Source organism: Cyanistes caeruleus, chromosome 17 (genome assembly GCF_971803275.1).
Source record: "Cyanistes caeruleus chromosome 17, bCyaCae1.hap1.1, whole genome shotgun sequence".
In the NCBI taxonomy this organism is placed as follows: domain Eukaryota; kingdom Metazoa; phylum Chordata; class Aves; order Passeriformes; family Paridae; genus Cyanistes; species Cyanistes caeruleus.
This window is the reverse complement of record NC_141717.1, coordinates 15,690,438-15,717,677: the sequence shown is the minus strand read 5'-3', so window position 1 is coordinate 15,717,677 and position 27,240 is coordinate 15,690,438. Positions and strand designations below refer to the sequence as shown.

The 27,240-nt window shown below is 57.3% G+C and overlaps 1 protein-coding gene and 1 long non-coding RNA gene across 2 annotated transcripts; one reads left to right on the top strand and one right to left on the bottom strand.

The window, feature by feature from the left end:
* Positions 1-94: 94 nt before the first annotated feature.
* Positions 95-26,877, bottom strand: RAB26 (RAB26, member RAS oncogene family). The gene is made up of 9 exons (XM_086853978.1): positions 26,616-26,877; positions 23,013-23,123; positions 6,075-6,116; positions 5,371-5,437; positions 5,022-5,074; positions 3,285-3,350; positions 3,075-3,131; positions 2,749-2,825; positions 95-2,292 (listed from the first exon to the last, which is right to left on the bottom strand). Exons 1-9 carry the CDS (start codon positions 26,838-26,840, stop codon positions 2,190-2,192), a joined length of 801 nt encoding a protein of 266 aa, XP_086710104.1. The 5' UTR covers positions 26,841-26,877; the 3' UTR covers positions 95-2,189.
* Positions 13,338-16,478, top strand: LOC147650087 (uncharacterized). Its single transcript, XR_015277266.1, has 2 exons — positions 13,338-15,093; positions 15,905-16,478. It is a non-coding gene; the product is annotated as an uncharacterized LOC147650087 (long non-coding RNA).
* Positions 26,878-27,240: the final 363 nt, after the last annotated feature.

Sequence of the window (27,240 nt, the reverse complement as noted above, 5' to 3'; positions counted from 1 at the left end):
TTCTGCCACGTGGATCCAGATGGGTTCAAGGCTGAGCTGAAATATTTGAATGCCTGACAGTGCTGTGTGTTTAGACAATCAAAACACCGAGCCATGGAGGTTATTAAAAAATTTTATTAACAGGAACGAACGAAAAGCTGTAAACAAGAGCCAGCAGAAATGAGATGTAGCAGGTGAGGCCGAGTCCTCGCACGTGGCTGAGCAATTAACTCGAATAATTAACGCTGAGCAATTCCGCGTGGTGGCAGCAGAGCCCCATGGAAAAATCAAATCCCAAATGGCCGTGAGGAGGAGCTCTGGGGCCAGGCCAGTGTGAGGCACTGGGAAAACAGTCCCACACTGGGAACTGGTGACTGGGAGAGAGGGGCTGAGCCTGCTCCAGGTTTAGGTGTAAACTACAAACATGGCTGTGAGGCCTCTGCTGCAGCAGAGTGTGTTCCCCACAGGCAGGCTGGAAGTGCTCCGAAGGGAAACATATACATCTTCCTCATTTAAAGGAGTTTTTATTATTTTTAGTCCCACACTGAGCAAGAGGTGAGCAGTTGTCAGCTTTGTGACCCAGACAGGAGGGAGAGGGAAGGTAGCAACCTGACATTAGGAATCCTAATCCATTAGCAATCATAAATTTTGCCTTTAGGGAGACTCCTTGTCACTGCAGGATGGGGCTGCTACTGCTCCAAGGGCAGGATAAGGAAACAGTCTTGGAGCTGCCTGGCTGTTCCATGTTCCTGTTCCTGCCCCACACAAAACCAAATTACCGGGATGAGGGGGCCCTGACAGCCCCCCCATCACAGCTTCATCTGGCTGCTCCTGCAGGACTGGCAGCAGGATTTGCCAGGAATGTTCCTGCAGGAATGGGTTTTCCACAAGTGATTTTGAAATTTAAATCAAGACAATTTTAAGACTTGTCTCTCCCCTAAAAATACTATTTTGGGAAAAAGAACAGGTTCATTTTAAAATCCTTTTTCACCCCGTGAAGCTGTAGCTGCTCGTGTAGCTGTAGCTCCCTGAGGAGTGAAGCTGGGAGCAGGTGGGAGCTGCACAGGCTCCTTGTGCCCATCAGGAAAGTGGTGCTGGAGCCAAAATCCCAGGCAAAATGAGGGGCAGGGGGATCTGAGTCAGCAGCTGGGGCTGGTGCTGGCTGGAGGGCAAAGGATGGGTTCTTCTGTTTCATTTGGAGAAGCCACCGAGGCTCGGCGCAGCAGGCACCTGCTGATGTGTGCGTGGAGTTTTCAAAGGGAAGAATTGCCAAAGGCCAAACACTTCATCCAGATTCAAATTTGTACTGAGAAGTGCAGCTTGACAAAAAAAACAGCCAAAAGCCTGACACAGACCAAAGGGGTGAGGAGGCCCTTGAAGAGAGCTGGCAGGAGTCTGCAGCCTGTAAAATCACTGCCTGCAGCTTCCCCCCAGCTCTCTGCGGTGAAAAGAAAGAGCTGCCCAAGAGAACTTTGAAGATATCAAAGCGTTGTTGCAGTCTGAAAACACCATCACACTTACAGGAAGGTATTTAGAATAAGCTGCACTACATTAGGTTTCTTCTCAAAGTACTAGAAAGGGCAGAAGGAGGAGAAGCAGAGCCTTTCCCAAAGGGATGAACATTCAGAAATCTCTGTACACAGCCAGATGGGCAGGAGCTCACTCAGACAGCCAAGCTCTGCCTTTGCAGGGAACAGGAGAATCCCTCACTGGAAGCGTGTCCCACCTCACAGGGATGGACAGACAGGAGAAAGCAACTACAAAAATGTGTGCCTTTAAACACACCCTTCCTGCATGCCCCAGGCCAGGGCTCTCAGCTGAGTTCCAGCTACACAGGGAAGGAAAAGGGAATTCAGGACTTCCTCCTACCCAGAGAAAAAATCAGGACTTTTTTCTTCCTAGGTGGGGAGAAGGTGTTGGTTCCCCTGTGTCACACCCTGGCTCTCACAAGGGTTACAGCAGCCTCACAGAGCAGGCACAGAAGGAGACCCCAGCCCCTTCCCAAACATCCACCTCCCACCTGCGAGCTGTGCAGGAATGCTGGCAAGGGGAGCTGGAGCCGATGGATGCGACTGGGCTGCAGAATCTGAGAGCTTCTCCTGCTGCTCCTGTGCTCTGGTCTCAGCTGGCCTTCGGGGCAGACACAGACACGACAGACAGACAGACATGCACACACTGCCCATGGGCCCGAGTCTCTGTACAAGCACGTGTTAGGACCTGCAGCAGCCCGAGCCTCGCACTTCCTTCTTCACGTAGTCGTGGAGCTTGAATTTGGGCTCGTTGGGCAGCTTCATGGACCTGTGCTTCAGCTCCCTGGGAAAGGGGAAGGATGTTACTCCTGCTGCTGCTTCTGGCAGGGAGAGGATTTGGTCTGGAAGGTGCCAGACAGGGTTTGGACAAGGGCATGGAGTGGCAGGACAGGGGCATGGCTTTCCACTGCAGGGATAAATGGGATGTTTGGAAGGAATTCTTCCCTGTGAGGATAGTGAGGCATTGGCACAGGGTGTCCAGAGAAGCTGTGGCTGCCCCTGAATCCCTGGAAGTGTCCAAAGCCAGACTGAACAGGACTTGGAGCAACCTGGGATGGGTGGAAGGTGTTCCTGCCCGTGGCAGAAGATGGAACCAGATGGGCTTTAAGGTCCTTTCCAATCCATCCCATCCCAGGATTCTGTGATTCCAAGCTGCCTTGCCCAGCTCAGTTGATCTCAGCATGGCCTGGACACTGCTAAAGCTCCTCATGACGACAAGGCCACTGCTCTGGTCACTTACTTGGCGATGGCTGTGAACGCTAATTCCACGTTGAGGCCGCTCTTGGCGCTGGTCTCCATGAAGGGCACTCCGTACTCCTGTGGGATGAGACACAGCCGTGACAGGAGTGGCACCAAGGGTGGTCCCGGGGCTCGGGGAGTAATATTTGAGGACAAAGAAGCAACAGGTGTTAGTAGAAACTTGAAGAAGAACAGATGAGGAGAAAGGAGAGAGCGTGACAAGGGAAAAAAAGCCAAGTGTTCTCAGGTGTATTTTGTGTCAGGCTGGTCTCCAGGTGACCATTTCCTGTGCACACCCTCAGGGACATCCTCAGGTACCTCACCTACCTTGGCGAGTTTCTCTCCATCTTCCCTTTTCACCACTCTGTCCTGGGCTGAATCCACCTGTGTCAGGAATGGCAAAGAGCAATTTGTGGGGATTTGGAAGGTCACCAGCGTGTACCTCCCTGTCCCCTCATGCCCTTCCAGGCTCCCCTGCCTGTGGCTCCAGCGTGGGAGGAAGAGGAGGCTGTGGCAAAGCCCTGGGGCCAGGCTCACCTTGTTTCCCAGTAACATGAGGACCACATCCTGCTGTGCGTATTCATGGATCTCTGTCAGCCAAGCCTGGAGGGACACAGCCAAAGAGAGGGGTTGGCAACAGCTCCAGGAGGAGGAGGGGAATGGGAATCACGGGGAGCTGCCCCAGTCCTGGCATGGACACCCTCGGCAGGCAGTGCTGCCATCCCAGGCAATGCTGGGGGTGTTCCATGGATGATCCCTGTCACCCTGGGGTGTCCCACTTTGGCTGCTACCAGATCCCCATTTCCCAGGAAAAGAGCAGCTTTCTGACCCCCCTGCCCACTCCATCTGCCCAGGGGTGCTTGTAGGGCTTTGACCCCAATTCCCCCTCAGCTGGGATGCTCAGACTGAAATCCTTTCAGAGGACAAGGCCAAGGGTCGGCTCTGGGATGTGCCTGTACCCACGTCCAGCACGTGCTGCCCCAGTGCTGAGCACACTGCTCCCAGCAGGCACCAGAACCTGCCCCCCTGAGCTGTGGGGTGGCTTCCCTGCCCTCTAATCCAGCCTAATCCAATCAAACCTGCTCTAATTCCCTGTAATCCCTGACCCCATGGTGTGAGCAGCCACCTGCTGTCTCCAATGCTGTTGCTTCGTTCATGGTGATTCCTGGTGATCCCCGGTGGTCTCTGGTGATCCCTGCTCCAAACCCTGCCGGAGCCCAAGACGTGGCTGTAGCCCCAGAACCACACTGCACCCAGGCTGGGCTCAGAGTGCTCAGTTCCATTGTGGGCTGGAGTCACTCCTGACTCCTTTTGGATGCCTTCTGACTCCCCTCTGGCTCCAGGGTGACAGGACCTGCCCTGTCCCTGCCATGGGACTGCAGGCACAGGGAGGGGTGGCAGGTGTGGTGCTGCTGAGGGAAGGATGCTCTGGAGCAGGGAGAGCTCCAGGCCCCCAGGGGATTGGGGGCTGTGTCACCCCAGGAGCTGATGTGACACATCACAGCCCCAGGGTGTTGATGCCACCATGGCATGGGGTGTTTGTGCAGGCACAACTGCTTCCCGTGGATGCACACGGTGTTCTCATGCAATTACATCCAGTCCAGTCAGGGATAATTGCTCCCCGGCTCAGGACATGCTCTGGCAGTGCTGGTACAGCTGGCCACATGGGGCTGGTGTGGTGAAGGGAGGGGACACTGAGTGCCCAGGTGTCCCTGACCCCCCCACTGCAATGTGGGCAGCATCTGCTCTCCCCCCTGGTGGGTTGGAGAGCCCCAGCACCGCTGCCCTGAAGGACCCGGGGGAGGGAGCAAACTGGGGCAGCAGCAGGCAGCCCCCAAAGCTGGCAGGAAGGGCTGGCAGGCTGGAGACGTGCTGCACCATGGGACCCTCTCCCTGCCAGGTCTGCACTAAGCTGGGGGACAGTGATGTGCCCAACCCCGACCCACTGGGACCTGAAGGAACAGAGGGGGATGAGGGAGCAGCTCGTTGGGGAAAGCGCCGGTGCTCAGCTACCTCAGCAAGTTCTGTGCCAGTGCTGTTAATTACACAGCGTTAATTGGCTGGAGCAGTGAATCCATCACCCTTTATTTGCTGTGAAAGGCAAAACCTTCTGGGCCTGTCCCCTGCCTGTCCTTGCAGGTGCTCAGCAATAACCACAGCCCTTCTGCAAGTGACCACAGCTCCCACCTGCAGCACACACCTCCTGTACCAACCACAACCACAACCCGCCGGGCACGCGAGGGACAGCAGGAGGGGCCGGGGGTGCTGCTGTACCTGGATGTTGTCAAAGGACGCTTTGTTGGTGACATCGTAGAGCAGGAGCAGGGCTGTGGAGAGAGGGACAGGCCGTTAGTGCCTGTGCCAAACCGAGCCCATGGCTCAGAGCACACTCTGCAGGTCACGGGTGGGGATGGGAGGTCCCTGTGAGATACAGAACACATTAAAATCCAGCAAAACAACACTTCCCACTGCTGGTGTTTGCAGAGCCTCCTCCATCCGCAGCAGCTGCTTCCCATGGAAAGGCACTCCAGTGATTCCTGGCTCAGCTGGCCTGGAGTGGCAGCTCAGGGCCCCCGAGAGCCGGAGCGAGGGGCTCCCCAAGAGCAGAGCTGGCCGTGCTTACCGTGGGCATCGCGGTAGTAGGCGTGGGTGACGCTGCGGAAGCGCTCCTGCCCGGCCGTGTCCCAGATCTGGAAGGCAGACAGGAGCAGAGGGATCAGACCTGACTCACCCAAACCAGCCCAAACAGCCTGGTGCAACCCCAGGAAGCCTCTCCAGCTTTTGCTCCCAGGGACATCAATAGGAAAAATGACCAGAGGAATAAATACAGAAGCAGCCTCTTCCCGCTCCTCGGCGTGGGGACACGACGTGGGCAAGGGCTCCCAACACGGCCATTAATCAGAAAATCCATGGAGCAGATGGATGCATGGGGACCCACTAATGTGATTTATCAGTCCTTAATGCAGCAGGAGGGCTGCAGAGTGCACTCTGCTGCCTGGGGGATCTGTGTTACCGAGCTCCAGGCCAAGGGCTCGGAGAACTGTCAGGTCTGAGGGGGCTGGAGCAGCTCTGGCTGCAGGGACACATGGGCTGGGATGGGATCACTGTGGCCAGAACAGGCCCCAGCCCTAAGCAGGCTCCTGCCAAGGGGACAGAGCAGCCAGAAGGGTCCATAAGGCTGTCCCAGGGCAGGAGACACAACCACAAAGGATGGAGGTGGGGCCCCATTTTGGGGGTGCTCCTCTGCTTTGTCCTGTGAAGGAGCTTTGTCCATCTCTGAACACCCTGGGCAGCAAGGGAGATGATCCTAGGGACATGGGGACATACCTGCAGCTTCACCTTCACCCCATCCACCGTCAGCACCTTGTTCTGGAAGAGAATGGAAAGGGCGGTGAGGGGTGAGCACAGCTGCAGGACACCAAGGGAGGCACAGCCAGTCCCCATCCCAGTGTTTCCCCCAAACCCTCGGGCTGATCCCCTCTCCTGCTTCTTAAACTCCCATCCACTGGTCCCAGCACCTGCAGAGCCATTCTCACCGTGGCCCTGCCAGAGGATCTCTCCCTGTATCAGCACAAGATGCAGAGGATTTGGGTACCTAAATCCTGGCAACACCCAGCTCAGGCTGGAAACCTCCGGCCATTAATTAATGAGCACCAGCATCCCACTTTAATGGCCTTCAAAAGACAGAATCAGCCACTCCACATCCAGCCAGCAAATTAAAAATAACTCCTGCTCCTGCCTCCTGGACCTGTTTTCCCCCTGGTTTCTCTCTCAGGATGTTTTCTCATCCTGTTTTGCTTGGTTTTAGGAAAGGTGGAACCAAGGAGGAGAAGGGGAAGTGTCTCTCCACACTGTGTTTTCCCCAAAGCCAGTGGGGTATTTTGTGTGGAAGGATGCCCTGGCAGAGCTGGGAGCTGTGTGGGAGCCCCTCAGTGCCCCTCAGGGTGGCTGTGCCAGACAGGGAGGGCAGGAGATGGATCCCGTGTCCCAGAGCAACCACCACCCCAGCAATCTGCACCAGCCTCTCCAAACATTAAAGGAATGCAAGCCTACAGAGCAGTGGTCCCAGGAGAAGAAGCAGAGAAGAGATTAATTTGCTCACCAGATCCACAGAAATTAGCACAGTAATCAGTGGGACGTGCTGGAAACACGGCCAGGGAACAGCACACCAGTGGGATGAGGCAGCTGGTGGCTGCTCTGGTGATAATTTAAATCCCATTTCCTCCATTTGCTCTGGAGCTGGTTTGGGATGCTCCCATCTCCCACGTCACTTGGGATGGCCAAGGCTGCCGTGAGCCCGGCTGGGCTCTGCTGGCTCAGCCCTGGCTCACCCACCCCGGCACTGGACACGCCACCAGTGCCACCAGACCCCCGCAGGGATCATGCCAAGATCCATCCCTGCACATCCCACATTCTCAGCACCACCACCCCTTCAGGTGCTGGCAAGGCTCTCCACTGATAGTTCTGATGAGGGCAGAGGGAGCACCTCATCTCCTGCACATCTACACAAGGATCCGGCGAGGAGGAGAGGGCAGGAGAGAGCCGGAGCGCCGAATCCTCCGTCTGCTCAGGCAGGCACAGGGAGACGGCCGAGGTTTATAAATACCTTCAAAGGCAGCGACTGAGACGGGGGAGAGAAGTGATTCACAGCCCGGGAGCTGTAAAAATAGGCAGCCAGGGACTGGGGTGGGGGAGCTGGGAAGCACTTGGGGAAAGCCGGGGCTCGGGGAGCTGGCCAGTGCTCCCTGCATGTGGAGCTGAGACTTTGCCAGCATGTGATACCAGGGCTCCTGAAGGCTTGAAGAGCCTAAAAATCCCAGGGTACCCACTGCCACAAAGTGCTCCCTGGACCTGGGGGCCTCTGCCCAGGGTTCCCAGGTGAGCAGGGACAGAGCCATGCCCAGGGCAGAGCCCCAGCCATGGCAAACGGTGCTGAGCTGCACCTCCACCTCATCCCAGAGGACGGGAACAGCCCTGTCCTGACCTGTGCCACAGGTGAGACAGGGCAGTTTGTGCTCTGCAGGAGAGCCACTCTGAGCTCACCTTGCTGACCAAAACCCCGGCTCCTACGTGCAGGTGCCAGCAGCTCATCCTGCAGGGACATCCCACAGGCTCTGCACTGGGACAATGCCATTCCAAACCCCATTCCCAGGTGCTGGCAGCCAGCTGCCAATATCACCTGCCAGGGATCATGTCAGGGACCGCAGAGGAAGGCAAAGGTGCTGTGTTTCACTATCAGCCCCAGCTCTTGGCATGGGGGGATGAGGCCATGTGTGTGATAGATGGTGACAGGGGACAAGGACACGGTGAGCATCACACTAAAACCAGCTCCAGACAGACATGGCCCTTCCCCATGGCCGCATGAGCAGCTCCAGCTCAGAGCAGGGTGTGTGGCTGTGCCCAGGGACGTGGCCACGTCCCCAGTGTGGCCTCCAAGGCTGACAGAACACTGTGGGTGGAAGGGAGGGAGGGAGGGAGAACATGGCCCTGGCTCTGAGCATGGATCATCCAGGCCAAAGCCACCTTGAAGCATCTGGTGAGCAGCCAAAAAAGCCGAAGCTCAAAGGTGCCCCACATGCGCTGACCTCCACTTCAGCAGTTAATTAACACGGAGCCGGCAGCAACAGGAGTCACACTAATTACGACTGACCTATATTTTAGAGTGGTAAATGCTTAGACCTAATTAAAGTCTGCACAGGGATCCAGGTGCTGCTGGACCAGCCTGGAGAAAAGATTGATTTTCTGAGAACTGGGCGTGGAATAGAGCAGGGTTCCAGGGTGAGAAGCTGTAGAAGTGCTCCTGCAGGCAGGAGACACAACCAGAGCATCACTCCAGCCACCATCCCCGCCTGCAGCCCAAAGAAGTTTGCCCAGAGCAGCTGTGGCTGCTCCATCCCTGGAAGTGTCCAAGGCCAGGCTGGACGGGGCTTTGAGTAACGGGGTTTAGTGGGAAGGGTCCCTGCCCAGGGCAGGGGTGGATTAAGGTCCCTTCCAACACAAACCATTCCAGGATTGTACAGTCCCTGCCTGCCCCCAAGCACAGGGTGGCTGCAGAACAGGGGTGAAGAAGCCAAGGAGAAGGTGGGAGGAGCAGGGTGGGAAAGGGCAGGGGGGAAAGGGCAGGGGGCTGCTGCCAGCAGCACACACCAGCGGGGTTCAGATGAACCAGATGTCTCACTGATACCATGGCTAAGTGACTTGCCTGCTTCCAATTTTTAATTTTATTTTTTAAGGAGCTGCCTCAATTCCCTCCTGTCAGCCCTTCCAAGGCACAGCTGGGGGCTGAGTTCCTAATAAGCATCCAAAGACAAAAGACGCCGTGTGTCAATGCACTGAGACGTGAAATGTGCTGCCAGCCCTGCCGGGGAGGGGAGGGGCTGTGCTGCTCAGGGCTCCTTCCTCATCTCACCCCTTTGTTAGAACAGAGGCTCCCAGCAGCCTCCTGCCACAATTCGGGCACGAAAACCATCCCTGCACCTCAGCTCTGCTGTCGCCCTTCCCAATTTCAGTTTTTGTGTCCTCTTTCCTGGGGTGGAACAAACGTTCTTGAACTTTCATCTAGCAGGGAATGCCTGCAGTGCCTGGGGTGGACAAACGCGATGCTCCCAAGTTAAACAATCTTTAGGACATCAGATAAAGCTGGAACCTTGCAGATGCAGGAGAAGTTAAATTACCAAGTGCAGATGGTCCTCAATTAAGAGCAGCATTATCACACAGCGAGGCACGATCCCAGGATCGGCAGCAGAAGGGAGGGAGGGGAAGGCGATGGAGCGAAACCTCCGGGCACAGACGATGCTCCCTGCTCTGCCCTCACGGCAGCTGAGGATGGACAAACACCACAGCCTGGCTCACAGGGTCCCACAGCACCCGTGAATCCCACCAGGAGCAACTGGCACACCCGCAGGTGCCTGAGCCTGAACCCTGAAGCTGCAGCACAACCCAGGATCAGCATCATCGACAACCCGGCCTCTCCCAGCTCTTACACGCATGAACTCATTAATTAAAGCCTTTAAAGTTAAATTGGATACATGGATCGATTTGCTTGGCAATTAACAGCACAAATGGGGAGCTGCTCACTGGCACCATTCAGGCTCCAGGCACGGGACCCCCAGCCTGGCTCCCTGGAGCCTGTGGCTGCTGCTGGCTCCAGTGGTGCTGCCCAGGAGTGCCACCCAAGCACCCCTTGCAAAGGCGGGCTCCACTTTGCCCATGGAAAAGAAGCCCCTCAAATATCACTATTTGGGCCTTGGAGGCATCTCCTGCAGCTGAGGGGGGGGAAATTCCTGTCAAAATGGGGATAAAAGGCATTAGTGACTATAGATCAAAGCAGGCGCTGGGGCAGCACAGAGTTAATTAGTGCTGGTAATGAGCTGTGGGACTGACAGCCACCCAGAAATGTCATTAGGTTGTGGTGTCACCGGGCCAGGCCACCCGGGAGCAAGGGACAGATTGGGTTATCGTTCATTTCAGGGAGCCAGGAGCCAGCCAGCAGTGAGGACTGGCTGAAGGGATGCTGGAGCACCCCAGCCCCGTGCCAAGGCCTGACCACGAGCCAAATTCCCACCTGGCAAAGCCCAGGGAGCCCCTGAGAGCACAAACACTCCTGTGCCAGGAGGAAATGGGATGAGTTGTGATATAGCAGACACACAAATAACCACCACCTCCAACGGCGGCTGCAAAAATAGACCGAGGATCGATATGGAAATCTGCCCAAAACAGCAGGACACTGCATTAAATTTGCTCGTTAAAACCTTGAGGTTTTCTCAGACATGCGCAGCCAGGGAGCTGCTCCTGGTGGCTCAGCATCTCTCCAGGCACAGCACGTGGCTCAGGGACATCCCAGCCCGATGCCACAGCCAGGATCCAGCAGCTTTGTCCCCTCAGTGCCCCAAAACCTGGTCCCTCTAAACCCGAGCAGTGCCCGATCCAGCACAGCCCAGCCATCAGCAGCTCCATGGAGAGCACAGCCAGCCACTGCTCCACGCTGGGAAAACCCTTCCAGGAGCACATTCCCTGCAGGAGAGGGGAGGGCACAGCCTGATGCCATGCTGGAACCTGCAGAAAGCCTCTGGGGATGGGGAGAGCAGGGCAGGGTGTGGGCTGGAGGCAGGCTGTGTGGCTGGACACGGTCCTGCTCCAGCCCTGCCATGTGGGGCTGGAGGATGTCCCAGCACTGGGAATCACATTCAGTGATCCTCTTCCTCCTCCTCAGCTGTGCCACCACCACGAACACTCATGAGCAGCCCAGGGGAGACACAGGTGGCCAAAACACCCCAGCACGGCTCCCTCTGCCTCTTCCATAACTCTTCCCTTCAGAGAAAAATCCCAAGCATCCATCTCCCGGGGCAGGTGATGAATTCCTCAGCAGCTCTGTGCATTTGCACTGTGCAGCTAAAAATAGAAACTTCTGCCTTGGGATGTTTTCCTCCCCAGGCCTTGCGCACTCCTGCCTGCAGCCGCTCCAGCGCCGGTGCCAAGATCCTTTCAGAGCCCACAATGTGCTCTGGCTGCTCAGCTCCTGCTCAGTTCCTCGGCAGATCCCAGGAAAAGCAGATTACCACCACGGCCCCTCGCAGCACACAGCGCTTCCACCCCACAGCCCCTTGCAGGGGTCACCCCACCCTGTCCCCTTTGCCACGAGCACAGCCCTACACAAATTCCCCCCAGCCCTGGTGTCCAGCTGGGCACATCCTCTTCCCCACAGCACCCAGCAAGGGATGTCAGCAGCACCAGCCTCTGTCCAGAGCCGTGTTCACCACATTAAATCCCAATTAACATCTCCCTGGCTGCCAGCCCTGCCGAGATAAGAGTCCAGGCTCTTGTTTGAGCACACACACTGAAGAATTAGTGATTTATCATCTTCTAGTCACATCAGCCTGCAAATAAAAGGGTTTTCTGGCAAGAAGAGAATCCTGTCTCAGGGACAGATTAGAGGTAAGAGGATCTGTTTAGGATTATACATTTTAAATTCAGCCCTGCTCTGGTTCTCGGCATCGCCCGCAGCATTCGCAGTCCCGGGTGGAGGTCGTGTTCCCTCCCAGCCTGGCTGCTCCATGAAACCAGCAAAGTCCTGGGATGATCCATGGGAAGGTTCCTTGAGGGAGGCACAGGCAGACCTGACCTGATGCTCTCAAGCCCAACGGGGCTGCTCGAGCCCATCCCAGCAGGAGGGAGATGAGGCTTTGAGATGTCCTGAGCCCCAATCCCACAGGCAGCCAGACAAACCCAGCCTCAAAATTCCACAGGGCAGGATCTGCTACAACCACCCTGGAGCCCAGAGGCACCAGGAGGCAGCAGCCAGCAGGAAGGCTGCAGCCCATCCCTGCAGCTCCAGCACACGGGGCAGGATCCTCCCCACCCAGGGATGGTCTGCACATCCCCTCCCCACCCTGGCCTGTATTACTCACCCCTTCCATCTCTTTTTTCCCCCACTTTATTAAAAAAGGGGATATTTTAAAAAATATCTCTGCTTGCTTCTAAACAAGGAAGCCTTGGAAACAAAGGGGGCAGAGATGGCTCAGGCAGATCTGTGCCCATGCTGGCAATAAGAAACGTGGCACTCGACATATTTATCTTCATTTTCCTCATCAAGGCCACGCCACGCTGCAAAGCTGAACAGGGATCTCCACGGAGCATTTATTGCTCTATCATTTCTCATCTGCAGCAAGCACGGCCCCGTCAGTGCCACAGAGATGAAAAATGGCTCATCAGGTCCTGTTAGACAGGAAATCGTTTATCTGGGGAGAAATAAAGCCTAGCAGCACTTTTCTGACCTTAAAGGTCTTTTCCAACCTAAAAGATTCTAGGATTTGCCTCAGTGACTACAGCAGCCTGGGCTGAAAACTTGCCTGAAGAGTCTGAGAAGACTTTATAATCCAATTAAAAAAAAATCAGGGCTGAACATCCAGCAACAAACATTCTGTCAGCACCCAGCAGTAACACAGCAGTGTCTGCAGACAGCACTGCAAACAGCATTATTAAAGAGCACTTCTCATCCCTAAAGAAAATTAAATCCCCAAAGACCTGACAAAGGAATCTGTAGCTTTTTATCCCAAACGCTCCCATCCTTCACCCACAGCCAAGGCAGACAGCTCCCAAAAACTGCTGTGCAGCAAACCTGAGCTCAGATTCTTTGAGGGATTCAAGGAAAAGAGAGTGACTGAACAGCTCTAATGAGATTTTCTGATGTCTGTACGAGTCCAGTCAGCCTCCAGGACTGGCACCATCAGGTCCCAGTGCTCCCTGGTAGCAGAGCCCAGCTCTGCATGGGGCACTGGCAACAGGGCCAGCCAGGGCTGAAACGCAGCAGGTCCCAGCCCCCTGTGCAGGGCAGGACCCTGCTCAGCCCTGTGGCCGCTCCCCAAAGTGCAGTGGAGCTTTCTGAGGTTTCACCTTCTCCTCACCAACCACAATGGTTCCACTTTGCCTGGGTAGAAATGCCACCCTTGGGCCATCTGCCCCTTCCTTGGGCAAGAACAATCCTGAAATCCCCCAGGACAGAGCTGGGGACATGGGGGCTGAGCGGGCAGAGCCCCCATCCCTCCCCTGCCAGTGGTGGCCATGGGGATGCACCCACAGGTGGCACAGGAGCGTCCCCAGCTCAGGGCTCCGCCAGCGCAGGCACCGTGCGCTCAAAGCTTTGATCTTTGCAAAGCTTCTCCTTCTCCCTGGCAGCAGTCCCAGCTCTCCCATTTTCTGCTCTGCTAGAGCAGGCTCTTCCCCAGCTTTGGGCAGCACTGAAAGCCCCGGGAGATGCAGAGGTGCTGAGGAATTGCGGCACGCTCAGCGCATCACCGGCACTTCCACGCCGAAACAAACCCAGTCAGTGAAACCAGCCTGGCCAATCCAACTCCACCATTTGCTCTCCCTGTGTGGGGCTCTGGAGCAGAGCTGCAAGCCAGGAATGTGCTGGGAAATTGCCCCAGAGAGGCAAAACACCCCAAATCCTTCCCTGTGCCTGCTGGTTGTCTGGGCAGCAGTGCAGACCGCACTCCTGGGAAGCTGTGCCAAGACATTGCCAACCCTTTCACAAACAAAACCCACACACCACCTCCTTGATTATCTTTTGCTGCATGTTTAGGAAGCCCAGCCTCAGCCAAGAAGTCCAGCTGGAGCAGGCAGGTCCTCAGAGAGGATTTCCACCTCTGCACTGGGCTGTGGGGCTGATTCCTGGATCCCTCCTGGTTCCTGCTCCCGCCGCTCTCCCCCAGCACGCCCGGCTTCAGGAACAACCTGACCTCACGTGTGTATTATTCAGGAGGGAAAAACACATCACATCTGCCAGGCATTAACGCTTGCTTGGGAACAAAGTTATTTTGGGCACTGTTGAGCGCTTGTGCCGTTAATTCATGCACGTTGGAGAAGTGCAGCTCGTGAATGGGTAGAAGGAAGTTGGGGCTGAGCCACAGCGGCGCTCGCTGAGCCCCAGCCTTGCCAGGGGCCACCTGCACGTGTCACCCCCATGCAAAGGGGCCTGGGGAGCAGCCCCACAGGGCAGGAGCCCCTCTCCAAGCTCAGCTCCTCGGCACTGACTGAGCAGTGCTCTGGGCAGGGGAGACAGTGCTCAACACCTGGGAGAAAAGCTGAATAATAAAGCCCAGCCATCTGGGAGCTGCAGGAAGGGCTCCCTGGGCTCCCCAGAAGGGCTCTGGACTGACCCTGCCCTGGATGCTCATCCAGGGACCGTTCCCCTCCCATGGAGGACCTGGCCAGGGTCTCCACTTGGACCCTGCAGCAGTGAGGCTGGCTGAATTATTCATCCCCACATGTTTTACTCAATCACCAGCTCCAAGGAGGCAGCGAGGCACGGAGGCACCGGTGGGACCGGCTGCTGGTGAGTGGCACGAGGAGCCAATCCAGCGATTTCTACCAAATTCAGCATCCAACACAGGGCAAGGTCTCCACCGGTGGGGTCTGCACTCCCCAGACAGGCTGGGGCTGCCCAGGTGCCTTCAGCAGCCTCCTGCACTTGGCTTTGGGGGTGAGGAGATCATTAACAGGGAGTTGTTGCAAGGATGGAAGCACAGCCAGCTCTCCCTGGGGGATGTGCCAGGCACTGGGGCCGGTCCTGGTGAGGAGGAGCAGCAGCCCCGGCGTGGGGCAGGAGCCACAGCTCCTCCCCAGCCCAGCACACATCACACATCACACACGGGGCTCTTCCCCAGGAACAGCGTTAATGCCACTGAGCCTTCGCTGGCATCGTTGCCGTGGTGATGCTGCGCAGGCAAAGCTGGAAAAGCCAAAGCTTCCATTTCCCCAGTGTGTCACTGAGCCTGGGAACATCGAGGCTTGGCAGGCGTGAGGAAAATGTCCCGAGATGTGGGCAGATGGCACAAGGGCTGGTGAGGTGGGTGCGGCGGCTTCGTGGCATCGGGACCCCAGCAGCTGGGCACGGCTCCCACCGCTCCCCTCCTTCCCATAAATTAATTAGAAAAGCCCCACACAACATGGAACAAAACCAGGTGTTCACACCAGGACCAGTCACATCCTCAGAGACGTGCTAATGGTTTTCTGGCCCCTCCAAGATGATCCTTCCTGCCTGCGGGTAGAACTGACTCAGCCCTGCCACACCAACATCTTCCTCAGGCTCAGAAGCACCACTGAGACCCCCAAAGCACCCACTAAACTCCTCCTCACCCTGGGATAACCACAGCCCAGGGCAGTGGACATCACCCTTTACAGCTGAAGCACCACGAGCTCCCAGCTCACATCAGTTATGATCTGGGAGAAACACTTTTTCCCAGTGGAGGCATAAAGATGATTATTTGTTGTTGCTTCCGAGAGATTCACCAATGCCTCAGGGCAATGACTCGGTGCTGAGCCAGGATTAAAAATGCTCTATGTCCCTGGTACACAAACAAAGCTGAGTGAGCTCCAGGGCTCTGCTGGGATCCCGAGCCAGGGCAGCTCCAGCAGCCTGGGATGGAGCAGTGCCCGGCTCTGCCCGTGCTGCCAACAACAAACTCTTCTCCTTCCAAAGGCTCTGCAGGCAAAGCCCTCAATCCCCCATTGCCATAGGAACAGTTTGTGCCCCATCACCATCCAAGGACAGGGACACACCACACTGCAGCTCCCTCCACCCCAAACACAGCTCTGACTGCCTGGATGGGGATGGGTTTCCCTAATTTTTCCCCATTTTTTCCCATTTTTCCCCCAAGGATGATGACCTGCTGGTGCTCACTGTTCCGGGCTTTGGCACATTGGATTGCTGCCCTGCCTTTGGCCACGGTGATGCTCAGAGCCACCACCACAGGGAGCAGCAGAGCCCCAGGGATGGGAGCGAGGCTCAGGTCTCAGGGAAGCTGATCTTTGGTTTTTCAGGGAAGAACAGCACACAGCAAGCAGCTGGTGAGCTCAGCCAGAGCCAGCTCCTGCCACTGCAGCACTGCCAACCCCGGGACTGGCACCTCACCCTTCCCACAGAGATCATCAACATCCACCCTGGGAATAACCCAGAGCCTGCTGAGAGCAATAATTAATTAACAACACGAGGCAGCAGATCAGCAGAGAGGCAGCAAGGGCTCAGTGGACCACAGGAGCTGAGCAAGGCAGAGCCACGGGGCAGGGATGCCCCAAATGCCCATCCTTTGGGCTCTGGGGGGGTTGCAGACACCCCAAAACCCAACTGTCCCCTCTTTCCTGGGTGCCTTCCCTCTGCTTTCAAAGAACAACCCAGTTCTGCACAGCTGAGTTCAATATTTTATCACAAATAAAAGATGAAAGTGAAATTAAGCCAAATGTATTCCATTAAATATTCAAACCATTTAGACTTACTCTGGCCCCATTTAAACGTTTTACTGACCATAAAACGCTCCCTCACAGGTCCTGGCACCGGGAGCGGGTCCAGCCCGGCTCGGATCCATGGCAGTGGATGCTCCAGTGCTCAAATTGGGCTCTCCAGAGCCAATTTCCCACCTGGCAGCAGCCAGAGAGGAGCCAGCAGGGCAGAGCCGTGTGCCCACAGCCTCCCCCAGCCGCAGCCCCAGCTCACCCCGCTCCTCAGTGACCCTGCTGAGCTGGAGCAGGGTCTGACCCACACCCCTGACACACCGTGCCTGGCTGCGAGCTGCATTTCCCAGCCGAGTTTCCCATCGTTCCCATCCTCTGCAGGGCTTTTGGGCTCCCACACAGCTCTGAGCAGGAGGATACAGAGGCAGGTTATGTCCCTTTACAACCTCCCTCCTCCCACCAGCAGCTCCCAGGTCTGTGTTTTCCTTGCCTGTGTCCTGGCACTGCAGGTCCTGAGCAGCCCAGGCCTTCTGCTCTCCCCCTGAGCTAATGAAATCCCTTATTCCAACCACCCCACAGCAGGCCAGACCCACAGGGACACCAGCTATCAACAGGCACCAGCAGAGCTGCAGGAGCCTGGAGCCACTGGTGCCCTTCCAGAAGCATCTCACAAACCCCACATCCCCAGCGCTGTCATGTCAGCTGAAATGGATACAAAATTCCACATCCAATCTATTCTGGGTGGTATTCCTGACACCAAGGAGGTGGAGAAGGCACCTTCCCACCATCCTGCAAAGAGGATTAAGCTGGTTAAGAGTTTCCTTAACCAGGCTCTGGGGCTGGCTGCCTCTCCAGCTGCTCAAGCACTTCTTTGCTTTGAAGCCACTCATCTTCTTTCTGTGCCTTCCCCAAGGCAGGAATGGAGCCCCTTCTCCACTGGGATCACCGCCTGCACGCTGGGGTTTCTGTGCTGCAGAACTGGGGGTTATTATTTTCCAAAAGCAAGAGGCAAAGGAGGAGGAATAAAAGCCCGGGAGCTGCGAGGAGCGGGCGCAGCCGCCACGGGCACCGCTCGCAGCATCTCTTGGCAACTGAGCCCTGCATGCAAATGACAGGCACCGACTGCAAAGCTGTGAGTGTCCCTCTGCAAGGGAGGCAGCAGCCACGGCAAGAAAAGCAGAGCTTGGCTTCCCATGGGAAATGGATATTTACTGCCCCAAGAGCCCAGCCTGGGAGAGGGGAACAGGCACCGGCCCTCGGAGTCACGTCAAGGGCTACGATCCCAGCGTGTCCCAGCTGAGCTGTGCTGCCCTCCCTGGGCCAGACTGCCAGGATCTGCCTCCCCTGATGGATTTGGGCAGAGCTGGCCCCGACAGCACCGCTGACAGCATCGTGTCCGTACCCTGGGAGCAGCCAGAAGGGGTGGGAGCATGGCAGGAATCATCGGAGACTCCTGGAATGGTTTGGTTGGAAGGGATCTCAAACACCATCCAGGTCCAACCTCCTGCCGAGGGCAGGGACACCTTCCACTACTGCAGGCTGCTCCAAATCCCATCCAGCTTGTCCTTGAACACTTGCAGGGATGGAAATCTGCTCTGGGCAAACTGAGCTCAGCTCTCCATAGAATGAGAAATGCAAAAATATGAAATCAGCTACTGGCTGCTATTAAAATTCATCCAGCAATGGGAGCTGCAGAACAAACTGATTTTCAGACAAAGAGCTGCTGGAAACACAGAAACACGGAATGGTTTGGGTTGGAAGGGACCTTAAAGGTCACCCAGTTCCAAACATTTGCCATGGGCATACTCAAGGTGGGAGCACAGGCATTCCCTGCCTGCTCCTGCCCCACCTTCCCCATCCTGGTTGCAGCTCTGCTCCACTGGCACAGCCCCATGAAGGAGAATTTGGTCCAAGCAACTTGGCAGCACCAAGATGTTTCTCCCAGGAAAAAACCACTTCCCTCCAGAGCCCCTGCCCTGGAGACCAACCTAAACCCACCCCCTGCAGCAAACCCCCATCCTGACCCCACACAGCAAAGGAGAGACTAAACACTCTGCCCAGTGCCTGAGTTCCTTCCCTCCAACATCCAGAGATAATTTTGCACAGAAAGACGCTGAAATTAATTTATTTCCATTTCTTTCTTCCGGCCTAAGAAGCAGCTCCCCTCCCACTTTTTCCAGATTGATCCATCAGAAAATGAGCCCTGCTAATGCTCTGTGCCAACCACTGAGATAAAAACCAGCCCAGGAGGCTCCAGGTTGCTCCAGCCCTTCAAAGGAGGGTTGGTCCTCCAGGAAAAGGCTGGGAGGGCTGGGATGAGGGATGGGGTGAGGGATGGGGTGAGGGATGGGGTGAGGGATGGGATGAGGACAGGGATGAGGACAGGGATGAGGACAGGGATGAGGACAGGGATGAGGACAGGGATGAGGACAGGGATGAGGACAGGGATGAGGACAGGGATGAGGACAGGGATGAGGGCAGGGATGAGGACAGGGATGAGGGCAGGGATGAGGGCTGGGATGAGGGATGGGGTGAGGGATGGGGTGAGGACAGGGATGAGGACAGGGATGAGGACAGGGATGAGGACAGGGATGAGGGCAGGGATGAGGACAGGGATGAGGACAGGGATGAGGCCAGGGATGAGGGATGGGATGAGGACAGGGATGAGGACAGGGATGAGAGATGGGATGAGGACAGGGATGAGGGATGGGATGAGGGCAGGGATGAGGACAGGGATGAGGGCAGGAATGAGGACAGGGATGAGGACAGGGATGAGGGCTCTGCTGGGACCAGAGCATCGCCCCAAGGGCAGGGATGTGGGTGCCCACTGGGGACCTGCAGATGCTCAGGGCATCCACAACCCCTCTCCCAGGACATGCACACCTGGGACCAGCCTGGGTGAATCCAACTGCTCCTCTGCACACCCTGCAGGGCTGGAGCAAAGGTTTCCATCCTCCTGCACAGCTCAGCTCGCTGCAGGAGCCGGGGGCAGCCCACGGAAGGTGCACACAAACACAAACACAACAAAAAATACACAGAGATACAACAAATGTCCCATGTAGAAAAACCACAATACACAGCAGCGATTCCAGGCCTGAGCAGCACGGGGCTGAGGGTAATCAGGAGTCCTCAGAGCTCAGGGCCAGCGGTGACAGGTTGTGTTTACAGCACAGAGCTGTCCCAGATTAACCACGGCGCAGCCAAGGCTGGAGCAGAGCACGGAGCCTCCCGAGGGGGCTGTGCTGGGGAGCAGCTGAACCCTCACTGGAGCAAACCTGTGCACATCAAAGCTGAGCCTTCAAAGGAAATATCCCCTTTTTCCCAAAGGAAATATGCCCACGGCCTGCCCTGCCAGCCTGGAGCTGCACTGAGGCACCGGGGCTGGCTCCCTCCTGCTCCTCCTCTCCATCCTGGGGCAGCAGCAGAGGAGACACCACTGCACACCCACAGTCAACCAGGAGATGCCACCCTGCTCTGAGCTCTGCCAGAAAGCTCCATCCCCCTGATGAACACAGGAGCCATCACCCCTGCTAATGCAAAGAAGCTCATTAGCACTTCCCAGGGAGAAAAGGCTCATCCTTAATTTTTTTTCTTTATGGTTCTTCTCCTTTCAGGTCCAATTAGTACAAAAATCTTCCCTTGCCCAGCCCTGCAGAGCTCAGGGCTGGGAGGACCGGGCTGGGCAGCCCCAGGGAGCTCAGTGTCACTGGGGACAGGGACACAGTGGCTCCACGTGGCCCTTTGGCTTCTCTGCTTCCCCTCCCATCACTCAGCTGTCACGACAGGACACAAATCCCGCTGGCTGCACAGCTTGAATTTCTGTCGAGGTTTCTGCAGCCTTGCCAAAATTACAAGAAGAGGCAGCTCCTTCCGTGGCACTGAGAAAATCGGGATTCACACCCCTGAGCACTGAACCTGCTCCTTTCCAGGAGCCCCTTCTCCCCGAAACACAAACGTGTGAAGTCAGGACAGCACCCAGGGGCTGCCCTGAGAGCTGCTCTGCCCTCACCTGTGGGATCTGCGGGGAGAGACCTCCCCAGGCAGAGGCACCTGCCAGACAGGACCTGGGCACAGCTCAGGGAGGGCGCTGGGGAATCGTGGTCTGGCAATGAAACCTTGAAGGTGACACCTGTGACGCTGAAGGCAGAGCAGGGTTTGTCCCCCAGCCTGGGGGAGCAGCGCAGGAGCTCGGGCAGGGTTCTGCTCTGCTGGGAGCAGGACCCCTCACCCAGCACTGCACCCCCACCCAAACCCTCAGCTCGGGGACACCCTGGCCCTGTCCTGAACTGGGAAAGCTGGAATTATCCCCAGGAGATAAAGATCCTCCCCCAGCAAACCAAATTTTCCTGGGACAGAACACTGAGAACCTCCAAAGCTCGAAGCCAACAGGTGCCATTTTGATGCCTTTTGTAGAATTACAATCACCTTTATTTCCCCAGCATCAGTGCTTTGTTTTCCAAACACACTCAGATCAACATCCTTCTTTGTTTAGGAGATGATAATAAACAAACATGTCGTGGGAGGTTCTCCCTCACATAAAACAGTAGGAGGGAACAAACCTCAGGGGCCATTAGGAATAGTAATGCCAGATTAATTTTAAATGGATTTCTATTCATTTACATCCGCTCTGGCCTATGTAATCCATTAGCCATAGCTTGGGTGCATCCAATGTTTTGACATCCCTGAAAATGAGCACTGGATCCTGGATCCCACCGGCACCAGTGGATGGGGAGAGGGGGAAGCTGGGCTGGTGCCCCCAGCACGGCTCCATCCCATGGCAGAGCACTTGCAGGGACCAGATGGCATCAGGGAGAGAGGAGATGGTCCCAGGACAGTGTCAGGAGCTGGGCAGCTCCATCTCTGTGGGTTCCCGAGCCAGGATGGGACCTGGCAGTGCCCACACGAGGTTGTGCGTGTGCAGGAGCGCAGCTGCCACAGGCGCCAGCCCTGGGGAGCTCCCTGGAGCCAGCGAGGCTCCGAGTGCGGCACAAACCCTGCCAAAACCCCACAAGGAACCCCCTGTGCTCGCTCAGCACCTCTCACAGAGCACCCAGAGAACACAGCAAACCCCAGCGACGCTTCCCACCCCAAACAGCCCTGCCTGCTTCAGCCAGAAAAGCCCTGCCAAACCGCGGGGAGCAGAGAGCAGGAGCCGTGATACCACAGTCCCGTGATTAAAAAGACACAAATTAAAACCAGCAGAAGCCTCCGGTGTTGCCACCCCAGAGCATCGTCTGCACGGCGAGAGGGACGATTACCAAACAGGATTATCCTGGGGGGAACGGAGAGGCACATCAAAAAACTATTTCCATGTCCCCCTAAAATTAGGAATGCCTTACAAGGATGGGAATAATGAGTTTTAGGGCACAGACATGATCTCCCCCACTGCATAATCTGCCCATTTCAGAGCCATGTAGTTCTAGCAGCTCTATTAGAGAAGTAAATTAACCCTAATTTGATTGCTTCTCAGTAACAGTCATTTCAGCGCTCTGATCAATAAGTCACAGGGTTTTATGGCTGCCCTCTCTATCAATCACTGCAATCAGTAATAAAATGCTTTTATTTGAAGAACACCTGAAACACTGTGTAATTACCTTTGTATAAAATTACAGACCCCAATTTACCCATTCCACCTGCAGCAGCTCCCAGCCTCGCTCAGCATGGAACATCCCTTCCTTCCTTCGGGCTTTCTGAGCCGTCCTTCACCCCTTCCCAATGTCACTGCACCAGTTATTACTCACACCCCAGCCAAGCAGCAGGCTACAAGAGACACTCATCCCCCAGAAACCCTCCAAGAAAAGTGAAATTCCGAGATCCTGCTGGGAAAAGGCGCTTGGGAAGACTCAACGCGGGTTTGTGGCATCACCAGCAGCTCTTCACAGCACCCAACCATGGCAGAGAGAGATGGCACAGCCCCGGGATGGACTCAGATGTTCCTGCCTGCCAAAAGATGCTCTGGGCACTCTGGGGATTGCAGGGCATGACGTGATTCCCTTTCTTCCCCGCACTCCACCTGTTATTCCCTGTGAGGAGCAGCTTCCCACTGGCCTCTCTGGAGCTGCACAGCTCCGACCGCTGCCCCTGCAGCTCTCCCAGCACCGGGATGCTCCAGCTGCTCCCAACCTCACTGAGACCTCAGAGATCCCCCAGCACAACACATCCCCACATCAGCACCCCAAAGCTGTGCTCAGGAGATTCTTCCAGGGCATTCTGGTTTAGATCAGTTTTGGTTTTGTTGTTTCAAGAAAAAAAATGAACAACTCTTAAAAAACACCAAAACTGCCTTAGGGAAATGTTTTCATGGGCAGATGTCAGGCCTCAGTTGTTCCAGGAATTATCCCCAGGATCCTGGGCAGAGGCCACTCTCCCCCATCCCTGTGCAAAGCTGTAACCAAGATGCTGCTGCTGTCACACCCCGAGAGCCCTGAGGCTGGCCAGGTTTAAGTCCTGCGAGCAACATTTAGTTACCCCTCTGCAAAATCCATCACTCACCTGCCAGAGCCCCGGGAAGGGCCAGGGAGCCCCCCAGGCACTTACCCTGAAGTCGATTCCCACCGTGGAGATGAAGCTGCCGGCGAGGAAGGCGCCGTCCTTGAAGCGCACCAGCAAGCAGGTCTTGCCGACCCCCGAGTCGCCCACCAGCATCACCTGCAGGGAGGGAGGGAGGGAGGCAGGGAGGGGTGTGAGGCTCCAGGTTTTGGGAATGCAGCCCCCCTGCAGCCATCACCCCGCTCCACCACAGCGGGAGCTTGAGGGGAGGAAGCACATCCAAGAGCAATGTCCCCTCAGGGGAGGGTGGGGGAGACCCACAAGGGGATTATTCCCCAGATGTGTCACCAGGCTGGGGACACCTTCCCCTGACAGGTCCCTCGTGGGGGCACAAACCCCCTGGAAACCGAGAGTGGCCCCAGCACACCCACAAAACACCCCAGCACCCGTGGGGGGACTTCAGGGGATCCCCAGCCATGAGTGCCAGCTCCAGGGGTGCACCCTGCCCTCGCCTCCAGTGGGACCCACACCTGCCCATGGAGACCCTCCCAGTCCTCCATGGATGCCAAGGGAGCAGCTCCCGGAGCCACCTGCCTCAGTTTCCCCACCCAGCAGCCGCCCTGGGCACAGACAGGGCAGGCAGCTCCGTGCCACGAAGCAACCACGGCAGAGCAGAGGCTGCTCCCAAATGCTGCTCCCCAAAACCTCTGCCCACACCGAGAGCCCCACTGCCCCCCAGGGCACTGACCCTGCTCCCCTCGGTGGGACGGCACCGAGAAATCCGGGAGCAGGGAGCCAGGCTGTGCCAGCTCCTTCCACACCTGCCGGGGCAGGTTCCCTCTCTGCCATCAGCCTTCCACGAGCCATTAACCCGTGACAGGATTTCAATGGCTTTACTGCAGGGACCGTCCTGGGTCACACCGAACCCTCCCAGGAGCTGCCACAAGTGGCAAATGCCACCCCCCTCCCCTGTGCAGCTCAGCCCCGGCTGCAGGTGCAGCTCCTTTTGGCACTGCCAAGGAGGGCAGGACCTGCCCACGGTGCCACACATCCCCAGCAGAGCCCTGGCACACTGGTGTCCCACAGGAGCAGCCTGGCACAGCGGGGTGAGGGCAGCCAGAGCCCAGGGGAGTATCAGCGTGAAGCCAAGGGAAGGGAGGAAAGAAGTCATTTTAGTACAAAATACTGATTTTAAAAAAATTTTCCTGATATTGGTTTGGAATAGGTGACCCTCAACAGCAGCTTCTCCCCACTCAGCACCAGCAAAGCCTCAGCAGGGCATGCAGAGTGCCCAGGGCCAGGATCCAGCCCTGTGCCACTGCATCAGGCACAGATCAGGAGCCTCAGGAGAGGGGTGGGGAAGGAGAAAGTTTAATAAACTAGGTTTTTACTGGATACAAAGCAATTTCTGTCTGCCACCGGTTCAAAATCAGCCAAACCATTAGCAGATGTTTTGCCTACCCGGTGCATTTGGGCTTATCTGAGACCCATTTGGCTCACCCTCATGCCATGGGGACAATCCCTCGGGACAGCCCCAGCCTGGGCAGGCAGAGGTGAGCTCCAGGAGCCAAGGACCAGTGCAAACACAGAGGTGGCTCCATTTTAGGGAAGCTGTTGAACCATTAGTGCAGCTGTATCAGGACCAACCACCTACTGAAGCAACCAAACACATCTCTGGAACGTCCCTCTGCAACCCCACATCCCAAACCTCAGCACCTCCTGCCCCACATCCCAAACCTCAGCATCTCCTACCCCCCTACCCCACATCCCAAACCTCAGCACCTCCTACCCCCCTACCCCACATCCCAAACCTCAGCATCTCCTGCCCCACATCCCAAACTTCAGCACCTCCTGCCCCACATCCCAAACCTCAGCATCTCCTGCCCCACATCCCAAACCTCAGCATCTCCTGCCCCACATCCCAAACCTCAGCACCTCCTGCCCCACATCCCAAACTTCAGCATCTCCTGCCCCACATCCCAAACCTCAGCATCTCCTGCCCCACATCCCAAACCTCAGCACCTCACACCCCACATCCCAAACCTCAGCATCTCCTACCCCACATCCCAAACCTCAGCATCTCCTGCCCCACATCCCAAACCTCAGCACCTCGTACCCCACATCCCAAACCTCAGCACCTCCTGCCCCACATCCCAAACCTCAGCACCTCGTACCCCACATCCCAAACCTCAGCATCTCCTACCCCACATCCCAAACCTCAGCACCTCGTACCCCACATCCCAAACCTCAGCACCTCCTGCCCCACATCCCAAACCTCAGCACCTCCTACCCCCCTGCCCCACATCCCAAACTTCAGCATCTCCTGCCCCACATCCCAAACTTCAGCATCTCCTGCCCCACATCCCAAACCTCAGCATCTCCTGCCCCACATCCCAAACTTCAGCATCTCCTGCCCCACATCCCAAACCTCAGCACCTCGTACCCCACATCCCAAACCTCAGCATCTCCTGCCCCACATCCCAAACCTCAGCACCTCCTGCCCCACATCCCAAACCTCAGCATCTCCTGCCCCACATCCCAAACCTCAGCATCTCCTACCCCCCTACCCCACATCCCAAACCTCAGCATCTCCTGCCCCACATCCCAAACCTCAGCATCTCCTGCCCCACATCCCAAACCTCAGCATCTCCTACCCCACATCCCAAACCTCAGCACCACGACTGCCACAGGCACCGAGCTCCCAACACCACACACCAAGGTGGGACTTGCCACAGCAAACCCGAGTTCTCCAGGCTCCATCCCCGGGCTCGGCTACCGAGATCCGTGTTAGAAACACAGAGGGGTTTCACCGACTCGTGGCCTCAGCTGAAATCACTAAATGAGCCCCAAAATCGCTACGTGAGCCCTAAAATCATCAAATGAGCTCCAAGCTGCGCTTGTGTCAGGTCGCATGATGAAGTGGGGAGGAAGCAAATCTGTTTGCTCTGTGACTCGCTCGCCAGGATCTGAAGCAGCGAGGAGAAGCCATCTGAGCCCCAAAGGCTGGGGACATCTCAGCAGCAGCCCGAGCGCGTTCCGTGCCCCTCGAGGGCTGCCATCACCCTGCTCACAGCCCCGGGTTTCTGCAGGTGAACAAGGACCCGGGAGGTTACGGCAACTCCCCGGAGCAGCCTTTGGCCGTCACTTGCACAAGTCCCGCAGCAGCAGCCCCCGCCGAGCGAGACCCCGACCGGGCGGCTGCGGAGGGAGCAGGGGATCCAGGCAAGCAGGGATGCAGGGATGAAGGGATGCAGGGATGAAGGGATGAAGGGATGCAGGGATGAAGGGATGCGGGGATGCAGGGTTGCAGGGATGAAGGGATGAAGGGATGCAGGGATGCAGGGATGAAGGGATGAAGGGATGCAGGGATGAAGGGATGGAGGGATGCAGGGATGAAGGGATGAAGGGATGCAGGGATGAAGGGATGGAGGGATGCAGGGATGAAGGGATGAAGGGATGCAGGGATGCAGGGATGAAGGGATGAAGGGATGCAGGGATGAAGGGATGGAGGGATGCAGGGATGAAGGGATGAAGGGATGCAGGGATGTAGGGATGCTCGCCCGGTCCTGGCCCCCGGGAACTTCGGGGACGCCACATCCGACCCGGTACCCGCCTGACCCCGCACTCCCGCAGCCCTGCCCTGTCCCGCACCTTGAAGGCGAGGTCGTAGAACTCCCCGCTGCTGCTCAGCGAGGGCCGCCCGGCCGCCGCCGCGCCGCCGTTGCGGGGCAGCTCGGGGGCGGCGGCGGCGGCGGCGGCGGCGGAGCTTCCCCGGGGAGCAGCGGCGGCTCGGCCGGAGCTCTGTGCGGCGGGAGGCAGCGCGGCGGAGGGCGCGGCACCGCCGCCCTTGCTGCGAGCCGCCTTCTTGCGCGACATCCCGGGGCCGGCACCGCGGCCGCGCCGGGCGCTGGGGGCGCGGGAGCCGCCGCCGCCGCCCGCGCCGGCCCCGCCCTCGCCGCCCTCAGCCAATGGGAGCGCGCGGAGGGCGGGGAAAGGGGCGTGGCCTTATCGCTGGCTCCGCCCCGCAGCGCCGGCACCGGGAGCAGCGGGAGGGACCGGGCGGCACCGGGGGGCACCGGGGGGCACCGGGGGGCACCGGGCGGCACCGGGGGGAGCGGGCACGGCGAGAACCAGGTGCGGGAAGGGTCTGTACCCGCCTGAAGGGGGTACACTCACCGCGGTGCCCGCTCCCCGCGCCGCCTCTGCGCAGCCCGGCCGCGAGGCGCCGTAGCGCGGGGGCACCGGGAGGCGCCTCCGGTGGGTCTGCAGGAGCGGA